The sequence below is a fragment of the Gregarina niphandrodes genome (genome assembly GCF_000223845.1).
Source record: "Gregarina niphandrodes unplaced genomic scaffold scaffold00012, whole genome shotgun sequence".
NCBI lineage: Eukaryota > Apicomplexa > Conoidasida > Eugregarinorida > Gregarinidae > Gregarina > Gregarina niphandrodes.
Window position 1 is genome coordinate 268,187 of NW_011645782.1, and position 14,100 is coordinate 282,286.

At 54.5% G+C, this 14,100-nt stretch overlaps 8 protein-coding genes across 8 annotated transcripts; 3 read left to right on the top strand and 5 right to left on the bottom strand.

Annotated features, from left to right (window-relative positions):
* Positions 1-670: 670 nt before the first annotated feature.
* GNI_073280 (ring-variant domain protein) lies at positions 671-2,482 on the bottom strand (the record flags this gene model as incomplete). The annotated part of the gene is made up of 1 exon (XM_011132096.1): positions 671-2,482. The coding sequence occupies one exon, from the start codon at positions 2,480-2,482 to the stop codon at positions 671-673; it is 1,812 nt and encodes a 603-aa protein (XP_011130398.1).
* A 351-nt stretch (positions 2,483-2,833) lies between these two features.
* On the top strand, positions 2,834-3,445 carry GNI_073290 (thioredoxin domain protein; the record flags this gene model as incomplete). The annotated part of the gene is made up of 1 exon (XM_011132097.1): positions 2,834-3,445. One exon carries the CDS (start codon positions 2,834-2,836, stop codon positions 3,443-3,445), a length of 612 nt encoding a protein of 203 aa, XP_011130399.1.
* A 209-nt stretch (positions 3,446-3,654) lies between these two features.
* Positions 3,655-4,473, bottom strand: GNI_073300 (alpha/beta hydrolase family protein; the record flags this gene model as incomplete). Its single annotated transcript, XM_011132098.1, has 1 exon — positions 3,655-4,473. The coding sequence occupies one exon, from the start codon at positions 4,471-4,473 to the stop codon at positions 3,655-3,657; it is 819 nt and encodes a 272-aa protein (XP_011130400.1).
* Positions 4,474-4,849: 376 nt separating this feature from the next.
* Positions 4,850-5,446, bottom strand: GNI_073310 (hypothetical protein; the record flags this gene model as incomplete). Its single annotated transcript, XM_011132099.1, has 1 exon — positions 4,850-5,446. One exon carries the CDS (start codon positions 5,444-5,446, stop codon positions 4,850-4,852), a length of 597 nt encoding a protein of 198 aa, XP_011130401.1.
* Positions 5,447-5,734: 288 nt separating this feature from the next.
* On the bottom strand, positions 5,735-6,691 carry GNI_073320 (histidine phosphatase domain protein; the record flags this gene model as incomplete). The annotated part of the gene is made up of 1 exon (XM_011132100.1): positions 5,735-6,691. The coding sequence occupies one exon, from the start codon at positions 6,689-6,691 to the stop codon at positions 5,735-5,737; it is 957 nt and encodes a 318-aa protein (XP_011130402.1).
* Positions 6,692-6,980: 289 nt separating this feature from the next.
* Positions 6,981-9,104, top strand: GNI_073330 (hypothetical protein; the record flags this gene model as incomplete). Its single annotated transcript, XM_011132101.1, has 1 exon — positions 6,981-9,104. One exon carries the CDS (start codon positions 6,981-6,983, stop codon positions 9,102-9,104), a length of 2,124 nt encoding a protein of 707 aa, XP_011130403.1.
* An 890-nt stretch (positions 9,105-9,994) lies between these two features.
* Positions 9,995-12,305, bottom strand: GNI_073340 (hypothetical protein; the record flags this gene model as incomplete). The annotated part of the gene is made up of 2 exons (XM_011132102.1): positions 9,995-10,277; positions 10,321-12,305. 2 exons carry the CDS (start codon positions 12,303-12,305, stop codon positions 9,995-9,997), a joined length of 2,268 nt encoding a protein of 755 aa, XP_011130404.1.
* Positions 12,306-13,400: 1,095 nt separating this feature from the next.
* On the top strand, positions 13,401-13,817 carry GNI_073350 (hypothetical protein; the record flags this gene model as incomplete). The annotated part of the gene is made up of 1 exon (XM_011132103.1): positions 13,401-13,817. One exon carries the CDS (start codon positions 13,401-13,403, stop codon positions 13,815-13,817), a length of 417 nt encoding a protein of 138 aa, XP_011130405.1.
* Positions 13,818-14,100: the final 283 nt, after the last annotated feature.

A 14,100-nucleotide genomic window follows, 5' to 3' on the forward strand; every position in this document is an offset into this window, starting at 1 on the left:
GGGGGGTTACTGGGGCAAGCGCGCTTCCGCATCTGGGCGAAGGTTTGAGTCCAGCTTGGGCTTGGGATTCGGACGATCCGTCTTGTGTAACAACGAACAAGGTGTCGCCACAGCTGGCGGTTGTCTGCAGCGAACGAAGGTGTGTGTATCGTGTGTGTGTAACAGATCGTGTGTGTGTAACAGATGACCTCTCATTGGGTGAGGGGTAAGGCTTACGTTGGTTTGACCCCCGAATATGTACGTCTTGGTGTCTACATAAGCGAGGCCAGAGTTGTAGGGCAGCGTAGCCGATAGCTTGGTCACGCTGAGCCCTGCGGCACCAAGCCCCGTCGTGCTGAGAAGCCTGGCCCACATCGAAAGCTATCTATCTACAACTCGATATTGAGCACCCGAATATCACTGGTGGCATAATTGGGGAAAATTGAAGTCGCTCCGACCTGTAGGCCTTGGCGCCCGCCGCACTGCCAACTACGCGACGTCCACGGGCTACGCTTGGGCACGATGGTGAACACAGAGTTACCACACTACGACAAGTCACCATGACCCTCAGTTGACCACCCTTAGTGTTTCCCCCTGGGTATTCTCCCCCTGGGTATTCTCCCCCTGGTCATTCTCCCCCTGGGTATTCTCCCCCCTGGGTATTCTCCCCCCCTGGGTCTGCTGTGGTGGGTCATACTTGTAACTTGAGAATCTGTTGCTTCTTGACGAGGATAAGTCGGTTGTGGAGTGCGACGAGTGTGCCGAACTTGGAGAGAGCGTCTTGAATAATGACGCACCGTCCCTGTCGGTCTCGAGGCGGGCCGTTGGCGGTTTGGACCACCTGCGGCCAGGCGAGGGAGCACCGGTGGTCGGCGAGGTCGCTCAGTCGTATGAGGAGATGTGTCCGCGAAACCGAAATGTCCGGAACCCGCAAATCGACGTCGTGTCCGCGACCCACCTTGACCGGTGTGCCGTCCGCCGGAACGTTCACGAAATGCAGACCTCCTCCCGGCCCACTGGGGAGCCCAGGCGCCATCAATCCCTCCGACCAGTCGCCCGACTGCTCGCCATATGACCGACGGCTGGCGTCTACCTCCTCTACATCCGGACGACCATATGGCGCCGGGTACTGCAGGCTGCCATCCGACATCAGCGAGGCTGAAGCATTCCCGAAAGAGTTGCCCAGTGACAGGGTCTCTATTGGTGGTCCCAATGCCAATTGCGGATTAGGCAACTGGGGGCTAGGCAACTGGGGATTAGGCAACTGCGTTGGGTATCCAGTGTCCGGATTTAACGTGGGTAGGGTCCCTACAGTGCGTAGGTTATCTACACATGGTAAGGCACCTGGGCGATCTTCCCCCTGAACATTTCCGGCCTGTGCATTTTCCGCGTCAGGGTCCGTAACTCCGTTCACAGAGGGTATCTGTTCGCCGCCAGGGCTCCCGGCTCCTTCGCGGTTCCCATCGCCGTTCCCATCGCCGTTCCCATCGCCGTTCCCATCGCTGCCCCGGTTGGGTACTTCTTGGAGCACAATGAAAGGTATCTTGGGTCGGGGTACGTTGACTAATTCCTGGACGTCTCCGTCGTCAGTTGATTGGAGGTGTTCGCGGACGAGGGTGGAGCGGCTGCGTGCGAGGATGCGGTCCAGATCGGAAACGTGTTGTTTCCACTCGAGAGCATCAGCCCCGGGTTCGACGCCCGGCAAGTCCTCGGGATTCCGTGTTCGGACGCAGACATGGCTAGGGTACATTGTCTTACACAGTTCGCAATCCAGCGCCTCCCAGTAAGCACAACGACCTCGGGACAAACCCGCTCGTGACTGTCGCGACTCCAACCGTCCTCGCAGCCAAGTTCGGAGACAGCTCAAATGCACCCACTGAAGCGAACCCCTGCACACACATGGACTGATCAAACTCTCCGCTTCCGGCCCATTCAGACAAATGCGGCACGACGCAGCCGTCGCCGAAACCGCTCCCCAGTCTCTTGTTAACAATTCCTGCAACGTCAAATTCTCCCAGTCAGAGACTCTGCCTGGAACGACCTCCTCTCCCGCCACAGCCTCTGTTGGTCGCAGGTCCATCGCTGCCAGACGTGGAGTCGGTAACTCGAGTCCTGGGCATACCAACTCCAATCCGACCGGGGTCGCTACCGGAACCGGAGCCACCGGTTCCAGCGGTTGCGCATCCGTCTGCACACACGTGCGTACACTCTCGGGCAAACCGTCAACTGGTTCCGACGTACTGCCCTCGTCCAGCACGATCTTGCGAAGCACGAAGCAGCAACGACCAATCTTGAGTTCATCGTCCTCAGTCAGTGGCACCTCCGATAAGGACCGCGCCACGACCCATACGGGGTCCGCTTTGGAGATGGAAACTTGTGTCCTGCAACTGCGCCCGCCGCCGGGGTCTTGTGAGACCAAATACTGCAAGTAAGACTGGACGTGGAGCCCGTCTCCCAAAGTTATTAGAACGACAAGGATCTGCACCTGGTCATGCTCGGTCATGAACCGCTCCACAACCGACAAAGGGCCCAGGTGGTACTCGTTCCCAAGTTTGACTAACGCATATACCCTCGCTGAAGGAAAACGGAACGTGTGTGCAGACGAGTACGGGATCCCAGCAGACGAGTGTGTGTTACAGTGTGCGGGTGTGTATTGCAGTGTACGTTGCAGTGTGCGGGTGCGTGTTACATTTGCCTGAGCAGGAGAAGGTCTTGACGACGGAGGGTCGTGCCTCGTAGTCGAATAAGGCGGCGCCCTCATTATTCCAAGTGCTGATCTGAAGAGAGAAGGAGGCATTCCTTGAGGAGGCGCTCTTGGATTTATTCCCCCCACTACTATACATTTTTTTAAGTTATGCGGACGTTGTTGTGGTTGCTTGTCGGTTTGTTCGGGTGTGTCCTGGGTTTACCACTGGAGCTGACAGATGTGAGTTTCGATCATGACACCCAAGTCGGGACCCATGGTACAACAGGCCCCTGGTTCGTGAAATTTTACGCGCCCTGGTGCGGCCATTGTCGGCGTATGGAAACGGCGTGGAATGAACTCGCAGATGCCCTTACCAATGAGGTGAATGTGGCTAGTGTTGATGCCACTAAGAACAAAATGCTCGCCGAACGATTCAAGATTGCCGGCTACCCTACTCTCATCTACTTCAAGGACGAAAAGATGTACCGACACTCAGGACCCAGAACTCTCGAAGCGCTCGAACAATTCGCCAGATCGGACTACCAAAAAATGAAGGCCGAATCCATTCCTAAACCATTAACCAAACTAGACCTCATTCGCAGAAACTTCGCACACTTCGTACAAGACATGGAACACGTCTACACACAACGACTTGCCGCTGCTGTCGCCTTCGTCTTTATGGGTCTCTCCGCCGGAATGGCCATCGGAGCAGCCTGCGCTGCATTCAGCATGAAGAGGTCACGACGGGCGACAGAATTCAGTGATAAAAAGAAGTTATAAACGACCTTCCGCAAAGCATACCGTCACGCACACCTACCATCAGGTAGCTCTGCCGCGAAGTAGCTCTGACCTCAAATAGCACACAGGCAGAGCTGCCCATGTGACACACAGACTGACACCACATGGGCACACGTGTGGGTAGCTCGCACGGAGAGCGTGTTCGTAAATGCTATATAGTTGGTTGTTTCAAATGGGTTTGGTTAGCACAATCACGGCATGTGAGGCGCGGTGTGCAAGCACATGCTGCAGTTTTCAATCATTCGGATTTGGTCATAAATGACGCTCATAAGTTCGAGCAGGGGTTCGAAGCCTTTTTTCCCATGTGGACTCTTGAGTGAGTGGTTGGCATCGCCAACGATTTTGACGAAGCCTTTGACTCCGGCGGGGTTGGTAACTTCGGTAAGATCGGACTGAGCTAGTACGGAATCGCTCAAGTCACCGTCAGTCAAGCCCGGCGTCTCTTTGCCTGCGAGTGTGGCAGCGAGGAGGAGGGCGTGCGAAGGGGGAATAGTTTCATCACTGGCGCCATGGACGAAGAAGATTGCCTTAGTGTGTGTGAGATCGCGTAGCTTGCTCATGTCGATTGCGAGTCGTTGCTTGAGACACTTGGCTGAGATGAAACGCGGGATTCCATCACTGAACTGTTTCTGGCACTCGACCACATGCACTTCACCGTTGAGTAACCGTTCCCGGTCGCCCGGCTTGAAGTATGGGTCGAGCCCCGTGCTCGGGTCGAATCGTGCGGCGAGACTGAGGACGTAGGGCACATGGTCGAACTCCATGCTGTGCATCAAGACCACACTCGCACCCCGTGAATGGCCGAGGATAATAAGAACACGTCCGCCACGGGACTCGATCCACCGAACTACGCCTTCCAAGTCGTCGTACGCCTCACGCTGATAACCGCCCAACGACCAGTCCTCTTTCGCACCCGTCGACTGTCCGTTGCAGTGAAAGTCGAACGCCAACGTATTTATCGGCGAGTGCTTCACCAACGTCTGGAAACTCCGGATGTTCCGATGGGCCATCAATCCGTGACACAACACCATCCAATCTTCACCACCGACTGAACACACGCGAGGTGACCAGTGTTGTGCACGGGACCCGTGTTGGGGTACCGAATGTGAAAGTTGGCAGGGTGGGTGCTTCGTGCTGGTGGTTCATACACTTCGAGTTCGAACACCTCGTCAGTTCCGCGGCGAGTGAGTTCTGTCCTGATGCGCTGGGTATCATCACAAAGCCCCCATCTCGATACGGGTCTCCAGCTGCCTCTATCTGGCCTCTATCCAGTGCCGCCTGGCTCGGCTCAAGCTCCGTCCGGTCGGTTTTCATCTGACCAGGAACCTGGCCAGGTTCCGGTTCCTGTTGGGTCGGTGAGTGATGTTGGAGGTCGACAGCCATGAATTAAAAAGTGGTAGCGTCGAAGGATTCTGCGACGGGCCAGTATTCAGTGATTCGTTCGGGTGGTGGTTCGAATCCAGGCGGCAGTTCGAAGACTGGGAGCATTTCGAGTGCTGCCGCTTCGGCAGAGAGTTGGTCGGCTGAGAGTTGTTCGACCAGACGGCCGGGTGGTGCCTGTGGTTGTGGTTGGTCCGGTTCAAAATGGTCTAAGGGCGTGTTCAGGTCGGAGAGACCGCGGTCGGAGAGACCGCGGTCGGAGAGAGTCGGTAGACCCGAGGAGGCTAAGGCGAAGCAGGGTTCTTCTTCGAGGTGGAGGCTGGGCAGTTTTTCCATCTGCTTTTCCTTTGTGGGTGTATCTCCCAAATCGGACGAAGCCGTAGTCGTAACCGACAACCGTCTGCGCCGGATACAACCATTACAAGACCGGCTCCGCTTACGGTCACGCCACACTTCCTGACCACAACTCGGACAGCGGTCCAAGATCCGCTCCTTCCTAGCCAGTGCACCGCAAAACGCACACAACTTGATTTTCGTCCGCTTCGACTTCTCTACCTCAACACCACAACGCTCGCAAGCAAAACTTATCAAACTTCGCGTCATGGCCAGCCGGCGCTGGCCGCAGGTGTTCGACGCGCACGTGTTTGCGGCTGCGGCGTGTTTGGCACACGCGTGTGCGCTACCCCAATAACAATTCTGCCCACGACCAAGATTCACCGCGAACTGCCATCTTTTCTTCCCGTCCTTTTATGTAATGGAGCCCTTGCATGTAATTCAATATTAATAGTTAGGTTTAATTGTTCGCTAATATTACTGATCGCTAATTACTTGTTGATCGACATGCGTTTTATCTACGACCTACTTGGTCATTGTCGACTGATTAACGATGTATTACTTCCGATTAACTTCAGGCGTTTGGGCAGGGAGCATAGTGGGTGTAGCGTTGGGCATGATATATTTGCCATCGAAGCCGATGCTGCCTTGTTCATTGAAGGTCTTACCATGGCCAAGGAGTGTGCTGATGGCGGCCCCGGCCATAGAATGTCCGTATATAAGGACGTTCGCCAGTCGTCCTTTAGTTTTAGCTTTTTTGACTTCGGCTTCGTTGTTGACAGAACGGAGGAATTCGGCTTCCCGTAGCAGTAGGTCGACGAAGTTTTCACTGTCATATTCTTGACGGATAGTGCCATCGAAGAGTACATGTGGCTGAGGTGCCTTAACTAGCGCATTCTGCTCCAGGTAAAATAAATGACAGATGTCATCCTTGGGAAGGTGCTGTACTTGTACGTTATCCCAGTTGCCAAATTGCTGTTCTCGAGCACCATAATGCACCCTAGTCGGGATCTCCGGGTGTTTGTTAAAGAATGCCGCACCCGTTTCAATCGCGCGTCCAAGAGGCGAACACAAAATTAAATCAGGCTTAAACGTTGTCAAGGTAGACTCCATCTTTTTCGCAGCCTCCTCCGCTTGCTTCTTACCCGTAGCGTTCAACTGATTCTCCCAATAGTCGCAATACCCTTGGAAAATGCGCGGCTCTGTATTCCCTTCTGTCTTCCCATGTCGAACATAACAAACCGTAAAGTCCAATTCAATTGGCTTGAAATCAGGTAAGTATCGCACATGACATAACGTAAAGTCGAATGTCAAACCCAACCTATTTAAAGACTCCTCAATACCCTTCTTCTCATCCTCCGTCATCTTAGAAAGCACCCCTTCTTCAAACTTCTTCTTTTGCAACGGCATCGACTCGGCAATCTCCGCATACACCGACTTCACCGCCTCCGCCATCTCCGGCGTCTTCCGACTGGACTTCCACTGCTTAATCGACGTGTCCTCCACAGACGTCATCGGAGCACTACTTGTGACGACCATCCTTGACCGAACTGTCTGTCAGTGACTGTGCACAAAAGTCAGCAGTAAAGCAAAGCGTAGTACGCCGCAATAGTAGTCAAGTAAGTATTAGGCAAGTAAGTATTAGGCGGTCTGTATTGGATTTTCTGCGTCCTGTATCACAGTGCGGTTGAATGAGCAAGTGCGGTTGAATGAGCAAGTCCTAGTTCGGGTGACCCAGGAGTTTAAATATTCGTTGCTCTACCGAAATAACTTCTGCCATCGCCTAAAAGAGACGTAGCGCCGCATGGAAAACGTTCCCGACCAAGGAGGAGGCCACGGGGCCGGGCAAGGGGAAGACCGAGGGTGCTACGACCAAGGCCGAGACTACGACCAAGGCCGAGACTACGACCAAGGCCGAGACTACGACCAAGACTACGACAGCCCATATGAATTCACCCCGGTCACGGACTTGAGCGACCAGGTGGCCGACTTGAGCGACCAAGTGGAAGTCCTCTACTCGATAGACACCCTGAGTTCCGTCGTTCCTATCAACTTAACCGACTCCAGTCATGACATCTACAATGACGACAGTGTGTACTACGCTGTGTACGAAGACGACTGGCGACAAGCCCGTTCGTATGACCTCCGATTCGACTCCCCCTACCGTGAGCAGTACCGACCACTCCGGCATGAGGCTGCAGTTCACCGGTCTACCCCGGTCGACGAGATGTCGGGTCGTGAGTTGTCGGGTGCGAGCACTCCGACGCACGTGTGTGCTGCGGCACATGGCAGAGCGGGGAGCGGGTCAAAGGGGGGCCCGCGGGCGACGGGCACACGAGCGTCGGGCACCCGGGTTGTTAAAACCACGGACAGTTCGGGAGCCGTGGTTGTAACCGAAACAGAGTCGCCGATAGTCACTCCTTGTCCCGAGTTTGTGGACAGTGCTTTGGAGTACTTCTGGCGCGCGTGCTACCGCGCCGTAGTGGATGCGCGAAGGCTCGTGGGGGCGGATGCCTCAGCGGACGACGCCTTTTACGTCTTCGCGCAACTGTGTCCGGCCATTGAGGTCGTCCCGGCCGGGCGGATGAAGAAACGACGCGCGTCGAAAGCGTTCGATCCCAGGACGCTACGGCAAAGACACGCTCCCACGACTGCACGACCTCCCGCCGTCATCAACCTTGACGATGACGTAGCGGCCCACTTTGTGGTGATTGCGGACAGTGACACAGACAAGGAAACGACCCAAGTGGGAGCGACTCAAGTGGGAGCGAAGAAATCGGAAGCGGTCGATATAAGGAGCGAAGCAGTCGATATAAAGGGCGAAGCAGCCGATATAAAGGGCGAAGTGGTCGATATAAAGGGCGAAGTGGTCGATATAAAAGGTGAAGTGGTCGATATAAAGGGCGAAGTGGTTGACGCAGAAGGCGGAAGGAGTGATTGGACAGAGGGCGGAAGGAGTGATTGGACAGAGGGCGAAGCTATCAATCGGGAGGTTGCGATGGTGGTGGAAAAATCTGAACGGAAAAGACGTTCCCGGCCTCCTCCGAAAGTGGACCGCCGAAATTCAGTAGAAATTCAGGGGTTGAGTGTGAGGACGGTGGACGTCCGATACGTCGTTCGTTGCTTCAGCGAGGTCGGAAGCTACACTATCCCGAATCTGCCGGACGTGCAATGGATTCGAGATCGTTATACCTTTGACCAGGACACATTTTCCAAGACAAGAGACATTTTAGAGCTGAGGGACAGCGCCTTTCAGGACATGGCGCACTGGACGTTCACCGTCATTACCGACTACACTGTGTCCGGCCCTGCGGTCGTTCCGGGGTTCGGCGCAGTAGCCGGCGTTGGGGCGTTGGGTGTGGTTGACCGACCGATGGTTGACCGACCAATGGTTGACCGACCAATGGTTGACCGACCAATGGTTGACCGACCAATGGTTGACCGACAGAGTACGGGAAGTGTTGAAAGCGGAGAAAAGAGTAGTTGCCCCGAAAAGGGGAGTTGCCCCGAAGCTGGCGAGGATGACTCTGCTCGAAAACTAGCACGAGTGTTGGTTCGGCGCGACATTGAACAAAGGCGACACTTCACAAAAATGAAGATCGGGAAGAACATGAACATGGTGGCGCCTAAATCCGCAGCGGATTTAATTCACGGATTATCCTGTCCAATTTGCTACCTCCAAATTTGCGAGACTCCGCAATCTGTGCAAAATAAAATGGACGAAACTTACGAGCTCCGTGTGCCTCCTTGCGGTCACTACCTGTGCACACCATGTCTGACACTCTGTTGCAAAATGAAACTAAATTGTCCAAGCTGTAGATCCAAATTGGAACCGGCTTATAAACTTTTGCCAATCCAAACAGACAAGCCAAGGCCTAACAACCACCTCAAGGAATTCATAGACAAGATGCTCGGGCCTATTATCTGAGTAGCACCTCAACCGGACGATGCTACCACTGAAAGGGGCGACGCTACCACTGAAGGGGGCGACGCTACCACTGAAGGGATTGTGTTGCGGAACCGGACGGTGCCACTGAAGGGGGCGACGGCACCACTGAAGGGGCTGACGGTACCACTGAAGGGGGCGACGGTACCACTTAAGGGATTGTGTTGCGGAACCGGACGGTGCCAGTAACTGGCGCATGACTGGGTAGTTGAATCTTATCACACAGCCCGCTTGGAGTGTGAGTGGCTTGTCTCTGATAGCACATAATCGTATTTGCGTGTCTCTGGTCCTCTGTATCTGATCCTCTGTTGTGCCATCACTCTGTTGTGCCATCACTATGCCCAGTTAGATGTATTTCATGCACACGAGATCGAAGAGGGCCCAGAGGAGCCAGCCTGCGACACAGACTCGGACAAGCACAAGTGTTTTATATCTCCGTTTAAGAAGATTGCTGAACTCAAGCAGCCGGTCGGTCTGCCAGGCCACGTTCTGGTCGATGGAAATGGCAGCTGATTTCATATCCGCAAAGACGGGGGCCATTGTCCGCCATTTGTGAACGGAAAAAGCTGTCGATGCTGCACGAGGAACAATGCTCGGTACATCACTCAACCACAATGGACCGCCTGACTCACCACTTGGGATTGACTCATTGTGGGAACTTGACCAATGACCATTTGGACCAGCTCTACTCGGCACTGTCATCACCGGACCTGGGTTAGGACGAGTTTGACCGAAACGAATTTGACCTCCCAGTCCGTCGGTTTGACCTGAGGGCCAGCGTGTAACGTTGATTGTAACAGTCACTTCCACGGGCCCGCGTCGAACAGCATAGCTCGACGAGGAGGGAGATCTCCTTGCCTCACTAGACACACCTAGTCCACTTGCTCCCTCGTTCCGTGCTCCAGAAAATGTGTCCGGAAAGCCGTCCCGTAAACTTCCACTAAGTTGGCTGAGCGATGACGGGGACGGACTGTCTGAAAATGCGTCTTGCCCAGAGGATGTGTCTCGCTCGGGGGATGCGTCACGTTCAGAGTATGCATCACGTTCAGAGGATGCATCACGTTCAGAGGATGCATCACGTTCGGGTGGTTCTTCGAACGAGACACCTCGCGATTGCTCGGAATAAGAGCCTCGTTCGGGTGTGCTTTCTCGTTCCTGTAAGATACGTGTGTGCTGGTATGCGGGGATGTGTTCGAACGTGTAATCGAACGTGTGTTCTAGGGTGCGAATATGTTCTAGCGGTTTTCTTCCGTGAGTGTTGAGTCGGTCAGTGTTGATACGGTCAGTGTTGATACGGTCAGTGTTGATACGGTCAGTGTTGATACGGTCAGTGGTGGATTCGAATTGTTTGAGAAGGTTGGTGAGTGTCTGAGGCGCTTCCTGAATGGGTCTGCCGGAGACGACGAACTCGAATGTGGTATTGCGGGCGACGGGGTGCTCTAGGGCGACAGTGGCAATGCGTTCGAGGAGCGTTGCAGCGATGCGGACCTCGTCTTCGGAAAGCAGGGTCATGAACTGACTGCGGCGCACGAGAGCGGCCAGACGATCGAATTCAGCGCTGCTGGACGCCATCAACGCTCCCACAAACGTCGCCGCACCCCAAGGGTCATAAACAAACACCTTGCTCCGTCCATGCCGCTCTTCCGACAGGTTTGAGGGCTGCTTGTTTCCGGCGCTTACCGGAAACGGGATGGCTGGTTGTACCCCGAGTTGAATGAGGGGTGAGAGTTTGTAGAGGTCGAATACTCTTCGGAGCCGCTGCCGGCGTTGTTGATCCGGCAGCGAGTCGACTAGGTCCAGCACATCCAAAATGGGATTCGTGGAAAGCGCGATGTGCCGAATCTCGGGGCTACCCTCCGCCACGCGCAAAAGAGTTTTGTACAATCCATTCACACCCGAGAACTCGGTACGTCGACGCCATAACGGCTCCGGCGGATCCGGCAACGACGACACAGCCTCGGCCGACGCAACATCCGGGAAACGCCCCTTCGAAAAAGTCACCTCCGCACCCTCGAAAACACGTCGCGGCCCGAAGTGCTCTGCCCACGAAAACACGATCGGCTCCTTAACCATCGTCATCACTTCCTCATCTCTTTCGAGTTGCTCCTCCTCACTCTCCAAGTACCCCTCCTCTCTTTCGTTTTCTTCTAAATGCCCGGTCTCCGGCGACCCACTAATTAACGACGGATTGGAAGTCGACGATAACTTGGATTGAAGCATTTTCGGGCTTTGCTCGACTCCGCTCGAGTCGTTATCCACGAATCCCTCGAGAGTCGTCGCTTCCCCGTCTGATACGGTGGGAGCCGGTGCTGCGGGTTTCCGCACAGGCTTGGTGCCCACGGTTCGTTTCACCGGACGTGAGGCCGTTGCTTGACCGCTGGAACGGACGCGCTCAGCAGTCATGTTGGCGATGAACACAGGTCTCAAGTCGTGATTCCCTCCTTGGCCGTTAGCCACCCGTCCTCCTCCAGCTGCCTTTTCTCTAGTAGCCATAGACACGGAGAAGGGTCGCGTTGTCGGCGGTCGTGTGAACGACCTCGGGTGTGCTAGTGTCAACGGGTCGACTCGAACGGGGGTGTTCTGGATCTTGACTGCATCGATAAGCGGGTGTTTCACGACGGGCTCCGGCAGCGCCATGACATCCTTTTCAGCGCCAGTGGGACCAGCACCCGTGGGGCCGGCACCCGTGGGGCCGGGTGCGGCGCCAGTGGGACTGGCACGGTCGCCAGTTTGGTCGGGAGCTTGGTCGGCAGCTTGGTCTATTTCAAACATGAGCGGGGGATCCCCTGGAATACCCCCGAGAGTGCCGGTCAGAGGTCCTGTGGTTGGCAGAGTGGCTCTGAAGTCAGCGTCGTCGGCAAGCATGTCAAGGAGCGGGAGGTTTGCGAGATCGACAGTTTCCTGCCACAGTGCGCGCGCCTGGGAGTAGAGTGCTACTTTGTGATTCACGAGAGGAAGCGTGAAGCCGGCGAGTGCGAGCACAGCCAGAGATGACACTTGAGGGAACCAATCGCAGAACGCTCCCAAGAGCGCCAAGGTGGTCAAGGCACTCACGTCACAGCCACTGGCCATCAAGGAACTCTCCATACACAAAATGACACATCCTAACGAGACCACCGACCACGTCCACAACGACAAACGACGCACCGCCTTTAGCTGCTCACTCCATCGCACGGCCGGCATTATGGATTTTGCACCTGCACCCGTTGCCGCCGGGGAACTGAGATCGCGCGCTAAGATCGGAAATAAACTCTCCTATCATTCTTTTAGCCCGCGCACAGCTTCAAGACTTGCTTGGTGTTGTCCGTGTGTATGTTTACAACGACGTTATCGAACAAATTGGTACAGCGACTCTATGGACCTGCGGCGATTCGTCCGAGACTATCGTCCGAGACTTGCCTGACAGCTGGCTGCAGGCTATTCACTCCCTATGCTACGGTCTCCTGGAAACCCTTTGGCACCGGTGTCACCACCTTAAGGTCTTTCCACTTCATGGATTTAGCTTCACAGCTGTAGGCGGACCACCCTTCGGCATTCCTTCCAACTCCTCCGACATCTCACTGCAACGACCCACCAAACAAATTACCACGCTTACATCCGATTCCGACCATTGATGACCCCGAACACGTGGACCTCATACAATAAATCAGAAGGCGACGGCGGACACCTGCCCACCGACCAACTATTGTCCGCCCGGAAAAAAGGCATTACGTAGAATCGGATACTCCGCGCATACCAAAAGTGTGCGCACACACTTTTGGAATTGTGGGCCCATCGGACGTGGACGTTTGGGACTGCTTCACCCAATGTCCTTCCTGCGCTGTATCTGTGCTATCGGAACTTGAATCCGAATCCAGCGTGTGTGCACTGTTACCTGTGGCGCTGTGTGTGATGATGATGATCATCATCATCATGCGTGTGGGGGCATCCCACTTGTGATCGTCTTGTGGCCTGCCGCGTGCACTTATGCCCTTCGTCGTAGGAGTGCGCCTCGTTTCATCCTCTAATAGCTCGATCGTGATTTTGGGTTCATCCATAGTTTCAGCAAACAGGATTTGAGCCGGAGATGCCCCCAGCGTCTTCAGTCCAAACGGTAAGCGCGTGTATTTATAGAAACCTCTAACCCCATAAAAGACGGTCGGTTCTTGGGTGCGAGTGGTAGTTGCCAAAAAGATTTGGTCGGGTCAACTTTGGCAAAATATCGATCTTGAGCGATCCGCTGCAATGTGTCCTGTATGTTTGGAAGAGGGTAACTATTCCCAACCAGGTGTGAATTCAATGGCACATAATTACCGCAACGGCTTATTCGGTGCTAGTCGCGGCGTAAACACCCAGGGTGACGTTGACGGAATGATAATACCATTTCGCGATAGGTCGCATTGTCGGGTCCGTAAGTTCCAGCTGGACGGGTTCCACGTCTGCCACGGGCAGAAATGGTTCTGTGTCAATGAAGGCTTTGCCGACACTCGTCGGTACTGGACTTTCCGGAAGATAAAGCGCGCCAGTTTTTGGATATCACTTGGATACCATGTACCTTCTGTGTGCTTCGTCGATGTCCGTGGCTTCTCCCAGTCCTATTTTGCGGAGAAGCGCTTCTGGGATATGACTATACCGTTCTATGGCATCGGAGATCCATTCGTCTGTTTCCAATTCCGTTTCGGGTCATGGGGGAAGGCTAACGCCAGTGCTGATTGATTCTGAGATTAACGCTGCGGTGCTTCTTGCCTCCTGGTTTTTTGTTAGTTGTGTCCCGTTGTAAGGCAGAGAGTAGCTTTTGATTCTCTTGGATAAGCGTTCCAATAGTAGCCATCCAGTCGCTGTTCGTAGCTGTCACCATGATAAGTCAAAAGAGAGCACGTGATGCGCTGTTAATCGCTCTAAAAAGTGCGTGCACACACTTCGTGCATGACTAGCATAGAGATTCTACATCACAATAGCATATTCCACCTCAGGCAACTCAAACAGAATTCCAGAAAAT